The following is a 17,459-nucleotide window of genomic DNA, read 5'->3' as shown; positions in this document are numbered from 1 at the left end:
TAGAACTGGAATCGATTTCCGATTCCCAAACCTAGTCTCTTCACAGGTCAGGCTAACATAACCCCTAGCGGCATAACTCTGCATATAACATAACTAAAACAGGATCTTAAAAAGCCCAACAACCCAAAGTCAGCAGGAACTGAAACATGAAATGGCTGAGGCTGGAAATCCCCCAGCCTCCTCTTTGATGGAGGATTTGATGACTTTCAGTGCCAATGAATCGGCTGCACTGATTACCATAATAATTCACCTCTTTTGTATCAGCATAAGTGAAAGTTCAAACAACAACACAGGCATAGATCAACATTTGCAACTGACATAGATATGTATCATTTATGAGAAGGTCAGCATGATAACCTCTGTCATGTACATGATTCTGGTGTTCAATCACTTATGCATGAATGCAGATTAAGATGATTATACAAATGCTCTGCCACACTTGAATTGATGAATTGTTCACAATAAGACCAGGAACATGTAATAACTAAGTAAACAGTGATTTAATTTTGACACTGTCAAAATTCTGGTTCATAAGTTCAGTTATTCATACGACATGTCTACAAAAAACAAAGAAAAACAGCAGAATATATACTTTCTAGTGCTCTAGCAAAAAGATGCTTATGCCACTATGTTCTGGATAATCATCATGAGGGAGAAGAAAGGAAAATATGAATGGATATCTGGTTTATAAGAATAAAGAGGGATTCAAAACACAGGGCAAGAAATTGCCTTCCAATAATTCAGAGAGACAATGAACAAGAATTTCTAAAAAAAATTAAAAAAAGCCAACTAAATTGGACCGCTCACCTTAAAGTGCCCCTATTATGCAATTTCAAAGATTAAAAATGTTGTACGGAAGCCCTGAACCACAACGTAAAAAATAAATAAAATAATAATAATCCGTTACATTTTTTCCCCCTAAAATTACAAGAATAAAGTCGTGGCGTTTCGAGAATAAAGTCGAAACATTTCGAGATTAAAAAGTCTAAACATTTCAAGATTAAAGTCCAAACATTTCGAGAACATTTCGCTTGTGAAGTCGAACTGTCTCGGACATGGATCTAAACATAATAGTAGCTTTTTACTTTTATCTGGGCTTTCAACAAAAGGAAATTCTACAGGTGCTAATCTACCAAACTGGTATTGATTATCTGCGTCAGAATAAACTTTACAGGCAGAAATACTTTTCAGACTGGATGGAGGTAGCCAGCTTTATATCTGAGGAAATCAGGGGATCCGGGCAAATGATTGGATACAGAATGATGCACTTAAAATGTATCCAGAAAGGATTTACAGTGAAGAGGGAGACAGTACGGTTACTTTTATGCCTGGTTCAGATTACACGATTTTAGCCCGATTTTGACTTTATTCTCCAAATATTTTGACTTTAATCTCGTAATTTTAGATTTAAAAAAAATAATAATATATTTTTACGTTGCGGTTAAGGGCTTCCGTAGTTTTGCATCCAAGGTAATTTTCTCATAACATACATTTTACATCACCTAATTTCTCAAAGAAATTAAAAATTAAATTCTGAAAAAAATTCGTATGAAGATTCTCTCTAAACCCCTCCTTTCTGCGAGCCTACTCAGCTCTGATTTGGTCAAATGGCACAGTCTGTTGTGATTGCTTACAGCGCATGTCGGAAATGAAACAGCCATTATTTTATCTGAATTTCAGCTCCGGAGACTTCCTCAGCGTTTGATACACAGCCTTCCAGGCATCAGCTACAACTAGGGTGGGTCAAAGAAGACCATAGGCTGGCAAGCCAATGTAACAGGAAGTTAGACTAGAATTGTTGACAACTTGTTCCGGTAGTTCAGAATCGATTCATTCTTTTAGGATACAATATATTTTTATTTGAACTGCACTTTGATCTTTAAAACTGTAGTCATTTTACATTCACAAACAGCTATATTACACTCTGCATGAAAGGTAATATTCGAAAAAACACAATAGGGGCACTTTAAACAGTCACACTTATGTTAAACTAAAAAGAGAGAAGTCTCACTGGTCAAATTGGGGGGAAAACTAAACAAAAATGTGGAGTAAATAAAACAAATGATGGCACCTCTCTGTAAATCGGATGCAGCTTAAATGCCAATTTACTACAGTAATTGCACTGAAGTAAGATCTTAGTGAAGTGAGACAGTAATACATTTGGTTAAATTACCGTCACAGGAAGCTCAAGCAACCTCAACAGCTCACAATTTAGAAGAAATTAGACTTAGACCGTCTCTAACCAACCCTATCTGTGAAGAAATCTGTTTGGGGCCAAAGAAAAGCAAAACAATTTCCTCTCCCTCAACATCAGAGACATACCTGGAAATCAAGGGCTGAGGGGTTAATGTTCAATCGCTCACAGCAAACAGAGAAAAGCAGTCAAATCCTGCAGATTGGAACTCTTTGTTCAAATGTAAAATTACAAAAAAAAACTGTTTATTCAAATGTTTTAGCATTTCATAAAAATAAAAATAAATTCCAGTTCAACACAGAGGCTGATGTGTGTAATCCAGTCAATTTATGCAATACATATATACCAAGTTCTATCATGAAACTCTAGATGGCTAAGGCTGATTGGTCCTTAACACAACCTGCTGACAATTACATTGTTAACTACATGGCACTAGCTGACTGGTTCCTGTTGCATCTGTAGCCAATGAGCTTGCTGCAACATTTGCGCTTTCAAGGTTCCTCTGAAAACCTCCGCCTTCCCCAGCTCCACCTGTATAGATCTGCTACGGGTAATTTCATAGATGCTAGTCTCTGTACTTGCTAGGGCTGTGCGATTAATCGTATTTCAATTTCGGCATCCAACGATTATGAAAACAAAACAATCAAAGTAAAATGATTATTGTTCCGCTGCTGCATTCAGTCCAGCGCACTTTCCTTTCCTTCAAAGCGGTGTGCTTTCGTTCCTCCCCAAGTCAAACGTAACATCCAAATCAGCCAAATAAGTGAGTGATGTAAAATGCAGTCTACTGTTGCTAAACCGCAGGATGTGCTTGATATTAGACAGTGTTATTAAAAGAGCATGAAGCCGTGAAAGAGACGCTGTTCCCTAGATGGCCTCCTGTGCTCGCGCTCCGAGACGGGGCAGAACCACGTGGATAAGCGAAGTACACTGTGAAACACAGTCGTTTATGCCTTAAGCGAATGTAAACATTTGATAAAGAGTGTTTGAATTGTGTGTGTAACAGTATATTGGATCCGTGCAGCTCTTATTAAAGTGACAGCAGCCAACATTTATGACTCACTCACTGCTCTTGAATGAATAATTAAGATAATAAGGATTCGTCTATATTTAATGTATACAGCAGTGTTATTTTTCATTTGATTTCTTTATTCAATTTCTGTTGTAGGAAATACCTGAATACCACTGTGAGTTCATCTTCCTGAAAGTGAAAAACCTAAAGTACTGTTTGTACTTAGTTTTTTTGTTCTTATTTTATTGCTGACTGTTTACTTGCCTTCTGTAACTGTTTTGAATTATTTTTATTTGCATCAATTAACCTAGTATTAGTTTTTGCTGAACTGTGAACATGTTTAAAATGACTTGTATCATGAAATAAGACTTTCGTGTTAAATAATCGTGATTTCAGTATTGACCAAAATAATCACGAATCACGATTATGATTTTTGCCATAATCGAGCAGCCCTAGTACTTGCTCTGCAGTAGCAGCAGCATCAGGAGCAATAACAGCTGGAGCGTAGCAGCTCTTTTCCGCCAACAACAAATACATTAACATTGTCCATCTCAGTTACCATGCTAAACTCTTCCAAGAGTTGCCTTGCCATGATAGTCATTTAAATATAAGGCAATGCAGACAACTACTACTCAATCAAAAAATAATTAAAATATTTTTTGATAATATATAAATGCACTATTAATAAATGATAAAATAACAATAGATTAAAATGCCCAATATTGTGGTATAACCACATCTTGCGTACTGTGTTTATTTGAATGCTCTATAATATGAGTCAACAACAATTTACAGAAACTGCCTTTGTGTAAATGCCCAATGATACAGAGATCACATCTTATCATCTGACAGGATGCTTATAGGATAAAGGATTGATCATGAGCTGCCTAGAGTCCGTTGGAGGAATGAACACTTTCACATCTTCATGAACTGCTCGCTGACCTCAACAAGCCATCACATGAGCTTCAGCTCATCACATTCTCACTGCAGTAGCACAAAGACAATCATTCAGGCCAATCAGGTTGAAAATGAAAATGTTTCGAAAAAAGAAAGAAAAACACTTATGCCGAGAGCATATCAAACCATGACCTCAGTCAGTGGAGGGATATGAGGATTCACAGAATTTCTCCAGAAAATGGATGTGGCAGAGCATAACTTTTGCATGCACAAAACTATGTTTGTTCTCTAGTGATGGTAGCTGGTGCTTTGAACAAATAATGTGCTCCTCACAATAAAAAAGGGGCCTTTTGTTCCACAGTTTGCCAAAAAGAGGTTAAACATGGGGTAAAGACCTCAGAAGCTAGAATGAAGCTGTGTTTGTGAAACACATGGTGAAGATAAGTGGCTCCAATTGATTTAAATGCTTCTTTCAAGCTCAAATCCCCAACAGTGAATCACAAAAAGTCACATGTTATTTGATATCGTCGGATATTGTCTGGACTGCTGTTTATTTTTGTTCTTAAAGTCTTTGATCAAAAGTTTTAGTACAGGGGATTCATTGAAAAACAGGGATAGGAGATTTAGCAAAAAAAAAAAAAAAAATAAATAAATAAATATATATATATAATAATAATAATAATAATAATAATAATAATAATAATAATAATATTATATATATATATATATATATATATATATATATATATATATATATATATATATATATATATATATATATCAATATTTTTGATGACACTCGATATACACTACCAGTCAGAAGTATAAGGATAGTTCACCCCAAAATGAAAATTCAAAACCTGTATGAGTTTCTTTCTTCTGTTGAACACAAAAGTAGATATCTTAAAGAATGCTGGTATCCGGAGACTTGACTATTGACTTCAATAATAGAAAAGAAAAAAAATACTATGGAAGTAAATGGGTGCCGTCAACTGTCTGGTTAGCAACATTCTTTAAAATGTCTTCTTTTTTGTGTTCAACAGCAGAAAGGAGCAGCTCATACAGGTTTGAAACAACATAAGGGTGAGTAAATGGTGACAAATTCATTTTTGGGTGAACTATCCCTTTAAGACACAATTGCCCGAATTCATACTTCTTCATGATCTTAAAAACCTTGAGATCAATGGTAAAATGCTTGGATTTAGTTTTGTATAAGATTGTGCGTACATATAAATGTCTTAACAATAAAGTAACTTAAAGGTGGCAACTTTGGAGAAAGTAAATAATCAGTCACTAAATAATTCCCATACTGCCATTTCTGTTATAGTTTTTAATGATTTTATTATAGTAAACACAAAGGATGAGAAGGTGTGTCCAACTTTTGAATTGAAATGTATGAAATGTAACAAATTGATACGTGAAAGGACTGCAAAACTGATATATTTTTCCATTTAAAAAAGAAGTGTATTCCAATAAGCAATTTTCCGACAAAAGAATATGCATAGCTTACCTCCTCCGCTTCCTGTTTAGGAGATACTTTAAAGGAGCCTTTGGATGTTAGTGTCTGTATAAACAAAGAAAATAATAGCTTTTGATTAGAGATTATTTAAAAAGAAGATTTTACTTGTCGTAACTGTAGACTGGTAGTTTTGAGGTAATAACTTTCCTTTCTGCAATCTTTAAATTGCACGTCTGCACTGGGTTGTTCAATTTCCTTTCCGGATAATGAAGACTCCTAAGGTAGACATAAATAACAGCATCAATGAATGTAAATTTACCTCTTTGTCTGTCTCAGGAAGCAGAGCAACAAAGTTGTCTGGGAAAACTCCCTCTCTGCCGTTGATCTCTCCTCTCCACCAGCCTGGCTCTCCTGTGTCCTAAAACATCAAAACCATCAACCACTCTGAACATAAATGGATTATTTCATGAAATACTACACAACAGTTTCTGAATAGTATGTATTAAAAGCTTAAATACACATCATTATGAATGGAAAATGTAGATATATCCCTTGCCACTAGATGGTGGTCATGTATAAAACATTTTCCAGCTCTGATCTGCTTCCTGCTCAAGGCCTTTGACAAACAAAAGGTGAATGTGTGAAACGGTCTCCATGTGTCTTAACTTAAATAAAGCAAACACATCCTCGGGTTTCTAACAGAACAGAAGTTATTAGTATGATATACAACAGCTATATTCTCATATAAACTTTCAAAGTGTCAGCAGATAGCATCAAACACACACACACACTGGGGAATACACTACAAAACGCTTAGTCTCTGATCACTGTAGAATGATTTCACATCAGAATCCCCATCTGAGGGCTCTGTAATGGCAACAATTGCATTATAGGTCATACAGGTTTAGACTATTTTCATCTTTGTGTGAACTTTTCCTTTAAATCATTAACAAGGGTGATTTCAATGCATAAGATATCAATATTCTTCATAATTACAGTGTATAAATATGTAATTCCAACGCTATCTCACGACCAATTCGTACGAATTCGTACGAGTGATAAAAAGTGGCTAATTCGTACGACCTCACTCGTACGAATTTGTACGATTTGTCTAAAACCACGTGATGGGTAGGTTTAGGGGCGGGGTCAGGGGTAGGTCATTCGTATGAATTCATAAGAATTGGGCAATTCGTAAAATATGTACGATTTAGCAAAAATCGTACGAATTCGTACGAGTGAGGTCGTATGAATTCGTACGAATTGCCGTGAGATCAGGCTGGTAATTCTAACATGTACCATTGAATATACTTCTCTGGCATAGTTTGCACAAATCTAACCTAACTCACACACCAGACTAAAATACAGTACATGATATAGAATAACTGGTCTAAATGAAGCGATCAGAATTAACTGGTTTGAACGCCTTTGCAAAAGGTGGAGCCCTTCTGCCCAAACTGGTTTACACAGCTCCATGATAACTTAACACTAAAAGTAAAAGAGTTTATTCCCTTTTTATTTACCCATGTTCCTAATGTTGATGCTTTGAATTAAAAATGCTCCTTGATTATGTGTCGTTTATTTAGAAATCCCTGTGGTTGAGAAGACATTTTATCTGTCTGTTACATACCTTACTCAGTACGTGGATGATGTCACCGTCCTTTAAATCCAACTCATCTTGGTTAGTTGCTTCATAGGAGAAAGTGGCCTTGCAGTATTCTTTTACTACAGAAAGACAAGAAAAATAAAAGAATATACCCATGACATGAGTTACAATGATTTCTTATGTGCCTACAGCAGTCTCTTTACTAAAAACTGGTGTTGTAAAAAGTGCCTGAAGTGCCACATTGCCAAGTTATTTGCTCTGCTTGTGTTGTACAGACATCATTTAATGTTTAAAGTAATGGCAACGCATATAGAAACTTCACCCAAAGGGATCTATAATGGCTGGTGAAAGCTATCTGTTGGCATTCCTACTTCCCCCTGAGATCTGATGGTGTTTGCATAAGAAAATGCACTTCGCAACTCATTATATATTCATAAAGCACAGGCACTTTCAAAAACAGATAGGTATGCCAATCTATAATTTGGGCTTTTATTTCCCGAGAGGAGGAAAACTCATGTCAACTAGTCATAATCACTGCAGTCGGATTCAGGCATTCCTGTCTGGTCCATTTCCATAAATCTCCTATCATTATTTTGATTATCATATACAGCTTTATGTCAACCTCCCCATGAACTCACCTTTTCCTTTGCTCTCTGCCTCTTTTTCTCCTTTAGGGGGTTCAGGAGAGCTCAATGGGGTGGGTTTTGTGGCAGATGGTAATGATGGAATTGGCTAAAATGAAGCAGAACCACATATGGATTTACTGACACGGCAGCCACACAAACACATGCAGTTGCACACTGGAAGGTACAGACTGAGACAGATCAGCCATGCCTGGATGAAAGGAATGCTGGGTAAACAACAACCACTGTTGCCTGTTACATATGTACAGAGTAAATGGGAAAGCATGGCAAATTTAGTCTTGAATTTTGCAGTGCACCTGCGCAAGGACACAAAACCCAATGTTTTTTTTCTGTTTGTTTTTTAGTGAGTAAGCAAATAGTGAATAAGAAACCTACATGTATTTAGTAAATCCTCTGACCCTTACATCACATGATGGCGAGTTATAAATGACCACTGAGCTCTTGATAATAGACGTAGTAGAAGATTACTACGTCTATTACTCCGCGAGTCATTCAGAACTAATCTGAATGACATAATGGGATGCAAAATGTGATAAAAAAGGGAAATAGGAAGTATTGGTTAAATGCATTAATGCTGTAAACAGAACTAAATTACTTAAAAATAAAATGGAAGGTAATTTGTGGCGCATTTAACAACTTAAATATGATGTACACTACCATTCAAAAGTTTGGGATCAGTATGATAAAAAAAAAAAAGAATACTTGTAGTTAGCAATGATGTAATAAATTGATCAAAAGTGACAGAAATATTTGTATAACATTATACATTTCTAAAATATTTCATATAAATGCAGTTCCTTTGAACTTTCAATTCATCAAAGAATCCAGAAAAAAGTATCACTATTTAAAATATTATGCATTACAGCTGTTATCAGAATGATTTATGATGGATCATGTGACACTGAAGACTGGAGTAATGAAGCTGAGAAATCAGCTTTGCCATCACAGGAATAAATTATATTTTAAAATATATTAAAATAGAAAACAGCCATTTTACATTGCAATATTTCACCATATTGCAGTATTATTGTGTTTTTTTATTTTATTATCAAATAAATGTAGCCGGGGTGAGCATAAGAGAGTTCTTTAAAAACATTTTATCTTCTGAATAGAATTATTCCTAAGTGAAACAGAAAATTCAGTGAGAAATGTAACTAATCGTTATTTATATTAGGGGTTTCAAAACTTTTTAATGCAAAGGACCCTCAAATATAAAGGCAGCTATACATATTCATTTATATAGATCTACTTATAATGTGTGCAGAAAAATAAAAAGTATGATATTATGAAGAAAACTTTATATACACAAAACACATACACAAACATTAAATAATAAAAATGAATACAAATTTAAAAACATTACTAAAACATTATCTGGAAAATACTTTGTATCTTTTCTACAAAACATTTTTATACTCATCAGAATATGAGAAAAAACATTTTCAAATCAATTTAGATTTATATCTTATAGCACTTTTCAAAATATATATAATTTCAAAGAAAATGGACTTTCATTGTATATCCTAATACATTCAATTTTGCTGTTTTTTTATTTTATTTTACCAAACCCTATCGTATACCCCCTGATTATACGACATATTGCATGGGACCATTCTGTGATGCTTTTAATTCTTTTTTTTAAAAGCATGACGCTGGTCGCTGTCTACTGCCATTATATTGATGAGTGCGAGTGGGAAATGTTTTTTTAAATTTCTCCTTTTGTGGTCCCAAAAAAAGAAAGAAGGACATCTGGCATTAGAACAACACCAGGGTGAGTAAATGATGAAATTTTCATTTTATGGTTAACTATTCCTTTAACAAAATGCACTTTTCACTTCTAGAAACTAAAAAAAGTGCTGCATTCCAGCTATTTGCAGATGTAACAAAAGGCCAGACAGGGATATACCGCTCTCAGTTTGAGCTGTGCAGAGCACAAACGATAATAAGAGAACTAGTGCATGCCAGAATGCTTCAAAAATCAGCCACCCTAAATAATGAAGTCCAAAAATAGAGGCATATTGCCTAAAAAGGAAGGTCTCACCATGAGACTGTCTGCCTATATGTACTGTCTTGAGCAATCACTGGAAAAACTTGTATAGCAGTTAGACATGTAATTACCCTTCATTGCTCCATTGCTTATGGCTATGGGAATGGGCAGAACACATTTTCATACATGCCAAGACAATGATATAATTTGATATGGCACTATTTTGAGGAAATGAAGTCAAGTTAGCATTGTTTAGTAAATGGATTTCCACTCTAATCCAAAATTATATAACAAACACAATAAATGTAACCATTTGAAAGAAAAAGATGATGTTTTGTTATGGCTAGCAAAGGCGCTGCCATCTCGCTGTACAACAACCTGTGATGTCACAGGGTTAGCTTTCTTGCCTGAGATAAACGGATACAACGGTAGAAAGACAGACAATGAAGGACAGATAAATAAAGATTAAGACAGAAAGAGTGAAAGTTAGAAACTGGAAAGCCAAAGGGCATCAGAAGAAAAAAGGGAGGCCACAATCGCATTGCTCCTGAATATAAAAAATAGTGTTTTACTTTATTTTAATGGTCTCTTTAACACATTAACACATTTTTAACACACAGTATTAGTAGACTGGTAGGGTTAGGGTTAGAATAAGTTGACATGTACTTGCAAAGTTACTTATAGTCAGTAGCATGTCTGCTGCAGGAGCATCACAATAAACAGTCAGCAGATATTAAGCATACAGTCTACTAATACTCAATACTAATGAGAGTTTTAGTATTCGAAAAACTACACAAGCGTCAAAACTACACTCTCGCGTTTAGGAGTCGGGCCAGCATTGCATCGTAACTAAAGTTGCTCATTTTCAATTCTTTTTAAGTCTTATCAGTTTAAACATTCAAGCTGAGAGAGTTTATGGCTTCGGGAAGGGCAGATGTGCGCGTCATTCAGAACACAAGACAAAATAAGAGTGTTCTTGCAAAACAGAACATGGCAAAATAATCGTTTTTACTCGATTGTACTATTTTGGTGATCGTTGGGAGCCAAAATCGAAATTCAATTAATTGCACAGCCCTATCCATTTTGATCGTGAAAATCGCAATAATAAAAGTTTTCTTTGATGCAATTATTGGGATCGGAAGAGGTCCTGCAGTTTACAGGAAGGAAATACTTTGTCAGGCACAGAACAACACTTACTTTTTCTTTCTTTTCTTCGTTTACATGTCCTCTTTGGGAGACTCTCAGTTTTACAGAGCCCTCTTTGAATATGTCGCCAAAGCCAATGCCTATAATCTTCTTCGGTTGGGCCATGACCCCGTTGCCTGGGTGAGGGGAAGTGGGGCTAGACGGTCCATCTGTGTTATCTGTGAACACACACCTCTGTATGAGTACTGCCACAACAAGCATTACAAAGTTCTGATGTCACTTGTGAAGTAAACATTGATAAAATAACTGATATTATTTAAAGGATGAGTTCACAAAAAAATGAGACGACAGAACTGAAAATGAATTCATTGTTCTTATGAGTCCGATCTTTTCAATGAACTGATCTGTTCAAGACTGTAAAACTAACCTGAATCATTTGTTCAGACAGACTGTTCGGTCAGTTGCTCATATAAAGATATTGTATTAAATCAGAAAACTTAGAATACAACACACAAGTTATATGGACTAATTTTATTATGATGCTTCAGCATACTTTAAGTTTGAATCCCTCAGTGTCCATTCATTGTAATTGAGTGGTAAAGAACAACCCGTAAAATTAGAATTTCTCCTTTTGGGTTGCACAGAAGAAAGAAAATCATACAGATGTGTATCAACAAGAGTAAGTAAATTATGACATTATTACTGTCACTTTTATTTTTTTACCTTTTTTTTTTTTTTTACCTTTTACCTTTATTGCAATGTAATATGGCTGTTTTCTATTTGAATATATTTTAAAAATGTAATTTATTCCTGTGATCCAAAGCTGAATTTTCAGCATCATTACTCCAGTCTTCAGTGTCACATCAGAAATCATTCTAATATGCTGATTTGGTGCTCAAGAAAAATGAAAGCATTTCTTATTATTATCAATATTGCAGATCCGTGATATATTTTTTTCTGGATTCTTTGATGAATATAAAGCTAAAAAAAAAAACAGCATTTGTTTGAAATATAAATATTTTGTAACACTATAAATGTCTTAACTGTCACTTTTGATCTATTTATTGAATCCTTGCTAAATAAAAGTATTACTTTCTTTCAAAACTCTCACTAACCCTATCAGAACAGTCTAACTTTCAGACGGCTTCAGTTGGCCTACTGCCTCAAAACAAAAAGTTATGCTGACTGCAGATGCCTTGACTAGGTCTAAACATCTCAAAAACCACTCAAAAACCACACACACACACACACACACGCACACACGCACACACACACACACACACACATGCACACACACACACACACACACGCACGCACACACGCACACACACGCACACACAACAAAGGTTTCTATTGAGTGTTTTCTTGTAAGGACATGTCCTCCCTGAGAATGCATCACATGATTAGCTGAGCGGTACCTGGCTCCTCTGTAAAGTCGCTGGTCTCTGTGTCTTCAGTTGAGTCAACTTCTTTGACAAAATTGGACGGAAAAAGTCCAGACTTCCCATTCATGCTTCCGCTCCACCAGCCCTCCTCAACCTAAAAATCACTCACAGTCAGCACTAATACAGGAACTGTCAAACACTCAATTTCAACAGTGAGTTTCAACTGGTTTCACTTTAGGACCCAGATTTTACATTGAACATCAAGTGACAAACCAACACAGCAGCAAACTTATTTAAAGCATAATTTGTTCAATTCCTCAATTGAAATTCATTATTATCACCCTGCAAAGTCCCCAAAAATGTATAAAATACAAATGGGCCCACATTAAATGTGGCTGGACTTAAAGTACAGTGTTAAAAAAACTGAAAATAAAACAAAGATCATTTTATTATCAAATGACTTTATTAATCAGTCATTGCTTTCTATCTTCTTTTTATTCAGCTACAGCAATAACAGGATGCCTTTGTCCACATTAGGGATTTCCTGGAATGCCATAAGTTATATTACTTCTGTGAGACATAATTATTACAAGGCAAATTATTATAATAGTAATATTTATTATTTTGTTTAATATTTCTATTTAGCAACAATAATAACCATCATAATAATTATTAGTCATTAATATAAAAGCACAAAGTGTTGGGCCAAATTGTGCAGTCAACAAGCACAACAAATCATCTTTTCTTCTTTTATATATATATACATATATACACATACATATACATACACACTCACACACACATACTGTGCTGGTCAAAAGTTTGGAAACATTACTAATATTTTATGTTTTTGAAAGAAGTCTCTTATGCTCATCAAGCCTGCTTTTTTGACAATAGTTTTCTATTTTAATATACTTTAAAATACAATTTATTTCTGTGATGCAAAGCTGAATTTTCATCAGCCATTACTCCAGTGTCACATGATCCTTTAGAAATCATTATAATATGCTGATTTGATACTTAGTTATTATCAATGTTGGAAACTGTTGTGCTGCTTAATATTTTTTGGAACCTGTGATACTTTTTTCAGGATTAATTGATGAATAAAAAGTTAAAAAGAACAGCATTTATTCAAAATAGAAATATTTTCTACATTATAAATCTTTACTATCACTTCACATCAATTTAATACATACTTGCTGAATAAAATTATTAATTTCTTTCAAAAAAGAAAGAAAATTGTTTTACTGACCCCAAGCTTTTGAACGGTAGTCAATATTGTTGCAAAAGATTTCTATTTTAAATAAATGCTGTTCTTTTTTAACTTTTTATTCATCAAAGAATCCTGAAAAAAAAAAATTAAGCACCACAACTGTTTCCAACATATTAGAGCATATTAGAATGACATTAGAATGATTTCTGAAAGATCATGTTACACTGAATACTGGAGTAATGTATATTATATTAATATTATTATAGTATATTATATTTTTATATATAAATCGCAATTTTATCCAGGAAAATCTCAATTAGATTTTTTTCTCAAATCGTGCAGCCCTAAAGTGAAGCATTTACCCTATGTAAGCCCATTCATTTTATTAATTTACTAACTATGCGCAGGTTACTTGCATTGTTTTATTTGCATTTAATAAAATAAATTCTAGACATCTGCCAGCCTATCAGAATAGACCTTTGACTTTTTCACAACCCACTGGTTGAGATCCACTGATATGAATGAATAAAAGAATGTTTGGGGAGAAACTTTTATTAAAACTATAAATATACTACATTTTATTATTACCCCATGAGAAAAAGCTGAGCAAATGGGTAAATGAAATACAAGCAAATGATGCTCAATTTGTGAGAAATTAAAATTAAAAGGAACATTTTCAGTATCATCATATCTCAAACCACATGTGCAGTGTGTGATTTTCTATAAACAGAGAATATACACAAAAGACAGATTTGCTGACCTCCTCGGTGATGTCAATGATATCTCCAACCTTCAGTTCCAGCTCGTCTTCATTCAGAGGAACATATTCAAACAGGACTTTGCACTGACGCTTCTTGGGCTCTGTAATGAAAACACATTAAGTCACTCTGGATCTGGCCTGACATGCTCAGCCAATAACAGTAGACATGCAAGGGATACATTTCCCCAAGCTACCTGAAGAGGGCTCAATGAGTGACAACCAACCAAATCAAGAAGAGTCTTTATTGAACCTGAATGCACACATACACTCTCAAACACAAACACCACACCCTCTCCTTGAGATGATTCATGTGCCCTTTAAAGAGAAACGCTGTAAGGGGGAGAATTACAGTGCGCACAATGAACTATAGGCCTAATGTTGTTTAACAACATACCGATTGTTCGGCTGACGAAACCTCTTTCAGAAAACAAAATTCAGTAGACCTAAACTCTACAAATCAGTTTTGAAAGTTTAGAGTTGTGACAATTACAAGATCTAAGAACTTTATACAGTGCTTGCCACTGTAAAGACTGTAAGGCTGTCCCTCACAGCTCTGTTTCATCAGTGCTAAGTCAACATGGTGTCTAACCTGACTAAGGTCTATTACATGCCAAATTAAGAAACATTAACGGTCACTAGCTGTGAAAAAAGTGCACTTATTCAACAATTATACTACCATTCAAAGATGGTTATTAAGATTATTATTATTTTTTTTAATGTATGCATTTATTTAGCAAGGATGTAAAGGGAGTCCAATAAATGCTGTTCTTTTCAACTTTCTTTTCATCAAAGAATCTTGAAAAAAATATCATGGTTTCCAGAAAAATATTAGGCAGTACATCTGTTTTCAACATTTATAATAATAAGAAATGTTTCAAATCAGCATATTAGAATGATTTCTGAAGGATCGTGTGACACTGAAAACTGGAGTGATGGCTGCTGAAAATTCAGCTTTGACATCACAGGAATAAATTACATTTTAGAATATATTCAAATAAAATAAAAAGTAATTTTGAATTGCAAAAATATTTCACAATATTAGTTTTTACTGTATTTTTGATCAAAGAAATGCAGCCTTGCTGAGCATAAGAGACTGCTTTTTTACTTCAACTTTTGAACAGTAGTGTATATGTTGCTAACTATTGATGAGTAAAACTACATATTTTTAAAACTGACCTTTAAAAGGTTCCTGTGATATTTGAATGACAATTTGCCGAATTAGTTTTAAGAAAGTGATACATTTGATGAAAAGTAAGTTATTTGATAGTTATTTTTTGTAACATTACTAATGTCTTTTCAGTCACTTTTGGTCAATTTAATGCATTCTTGCTGAATAAAAGTATTAATTTCTTTAAAAATTCTTACTAACACAAACTTTTGAACAGAAGTGTCCTTTGGAGTATCATGTAAATACTGTATTATGTGAACATAGTCATCATTCATTATCATGGTATTACTATCTATTAATGCACCACAGTACCGTTTAGAAGAGGGCCCGTCTGAACACTATCTCTATGGTTAGCTAGCTCCAAATGAAAAATACATTGGGCAAAAACTAAACAAAATATCCAATAATTCCTCAAGGGTACAATGCGATGTACCTGCACAGAGGAAGAGAGTAAGCGAAGCGCAACTACATTCCACTGTTATCACCGTTTTAGATGATTTGTTCAGCAGAAGCCTTGAATGTAGGATGGCATCACACTCGCTTTGTTCTGTGATAATGTTCCTATGCAGCTGGAGAGGATCAAGTGGACTTCCTCTAAAATCTGAGACAGCCGTACACTCAAGTCTCAGACAGAGGAAATTAAAACAGGCTTCATGAGCCAAAAGGAAAGCTACTGCTGCCCACTACAGGCCAAAGCTGTTATCTGCTAAACTCTTTTTGTGCTAAACTCTAATTCCAGTCAAACAAAGACCAAAAACATATAGTAACGAAAGAATTTACCATACGCGGTAAACAATATAAAAATCATATCAGCCAACGGTGACAAATTAATGATAAAAAAACGATTAAACAATGACACACCAATAGCTAATTAACATTAAAAATGCTGTAAGCCATGACGCTAATTTCCACTAGACTGAATTAGACCACCCCAATACACTGACCACGCGGCCTTCCTCCATAGACATGTCAGTCAACCCGACGTCAGCAAACTCATATACGTCCAAAATGATTTACAGGTAGAGAGCGTTTCTGATTGGATACATTTTATGAAGTGTGGGCCTTTTTTTTTTGCTGTTCACATAGTCTAGAGCATTCAAAGAGACAGGTAGTATGAACATTTTATGTTTGGTATTCTGAACAAAATAGTTTACATAGATAGAAACGCACTCTTTTTTGAGGCACGGGGTTGAGAATGGGGTTGTAAGCCGAGTCCTCCGGTCGGGATGCCGTAGGTACTGATCCTCTGAACCAGGCTTGCTACATTATTTGATGGTCGCCGCTGTAATGGAGTCTCATCCTTTGCCTCCTTCACTTCTTTAGCCTCCTTCACTTCTTTAGCCTCCTTTTGCTCCTCTTTGGACTTTGGCTCATCTTTTTTCACCTGATAAAAAATTAAATAAAAATAAAATCACAAATAATATCTTTTGTTGTTATTTATGAATATAGGTGGGTAGTGTGACCAAAATCTTACACCATGGTATAAGTAATTTTATTCCTCAATCACAATTTATCATCAAAACATCAAAAAATCCTGGAAATTAAATGAAAATACTTAAATGAATATATTAAATAATCATATGGTAAAGCCTTTTTTTTTTTTTTATAATCCAGTGAATAAAACACTGCACAAAGAAAAAGGTAATTTTCTGTTTATTTGGAACCTGATGGACGTTGTACCCTTAACAAGTCATTTCTCAGAGAGCATTGGGCCTGGTCACTGGATAACACCTGGATATCTGATTTTGGTAAAACAGTTCTAGTTACGCGCAAAGTTCACGTCAACGACAGCAGTCGGTTTGCGATTTGGCTTGCTGAAGAGATACTCGACTACTTATCTGTGGCGATGCATGTTGCAGTAGCGCTGTCATATATGGTTAGAACATGTTATATAGCCTATAACACGCTCTCACATGTTTATTTTTTAACATTTTGGGATGAGTAAAATTTACATATGCGGTTTCAACAGCCAGATGCATTTACACTTTGAG

General features: G+C 34.7%; 1 protein-coding gene across 4 annotated transcripts in view; it reads right to left on the bottom strand.

The window, feature by feature from the left end:
* The window catches only part of cd2ap (CD2-associated protein), a 56,755-nt gene that overhangs the window by 17,318 nt on the left and 21,978 nt on the right, over positions 1 to 17,459 (bottom strand). For 2 of the 4 annotated variants that reach the window (XM_079889353.1, XM_079889355.1), the window contains exons 3-10: positions 16,639 to 16,852; positions 14,301 to 14,401; positions 12,361 to 12,481; positions 10,994 to 11,160; positions 7,804 to 7,897; positions 7,190 to 7,284; positions 5,882 to 5,980; positions 5,614 to 5,667 (exon numbers count right to left, since the gene is read on the bottom strand). In XM_079889353.1, coding sequence (XP_079745479.1) covers positions 5,614 to 5,667; positions 5,882 to 5,980; positions 7,190 to 7,284; positions 7,804 to 7,897; positions 10,994 to 11,160; positions 12,361 to 12,481; positions 14,301 to 14,401; positions 16,639 to 16,852 — 945 coding nt within the window. Of the gene's footprint in view, positions 1 to 5,613; positions 5,670 to 5,771; positions 5,839 to 5,881; positions 5,981 to 7,189; positions 7,285 to 7,803; positions 7,898 to 10,993; positions 11,161 to 12,360; positions 12,482 to 14,300; positions 14,402 to 16,638; positions 16,853 to 17,459 lie in introns of all 4 variants that reach the window. The other 2 variants (XM_079889356.1, XM_079889354.1) reach the window with 2 other exon arrangements.

The sequence above is a fragment of the Squalius cephalus genome (genome assembly GCF_949319135.1).
Source record: "Squalius cephalus genome assembly, chromosome: 12".
Taxonomy (NCBI): Eukaryota; Metazoa; Chordata; class Actinopteri; order Cypriniformes; family Leuciscidae; genus Squalius; species Squalius cephalus.
The sequence above is the reverse complement of the archived record's forward strand: the minus strand, read 5'-3'. Positions and strand labels throughout refer to the sequence as shown.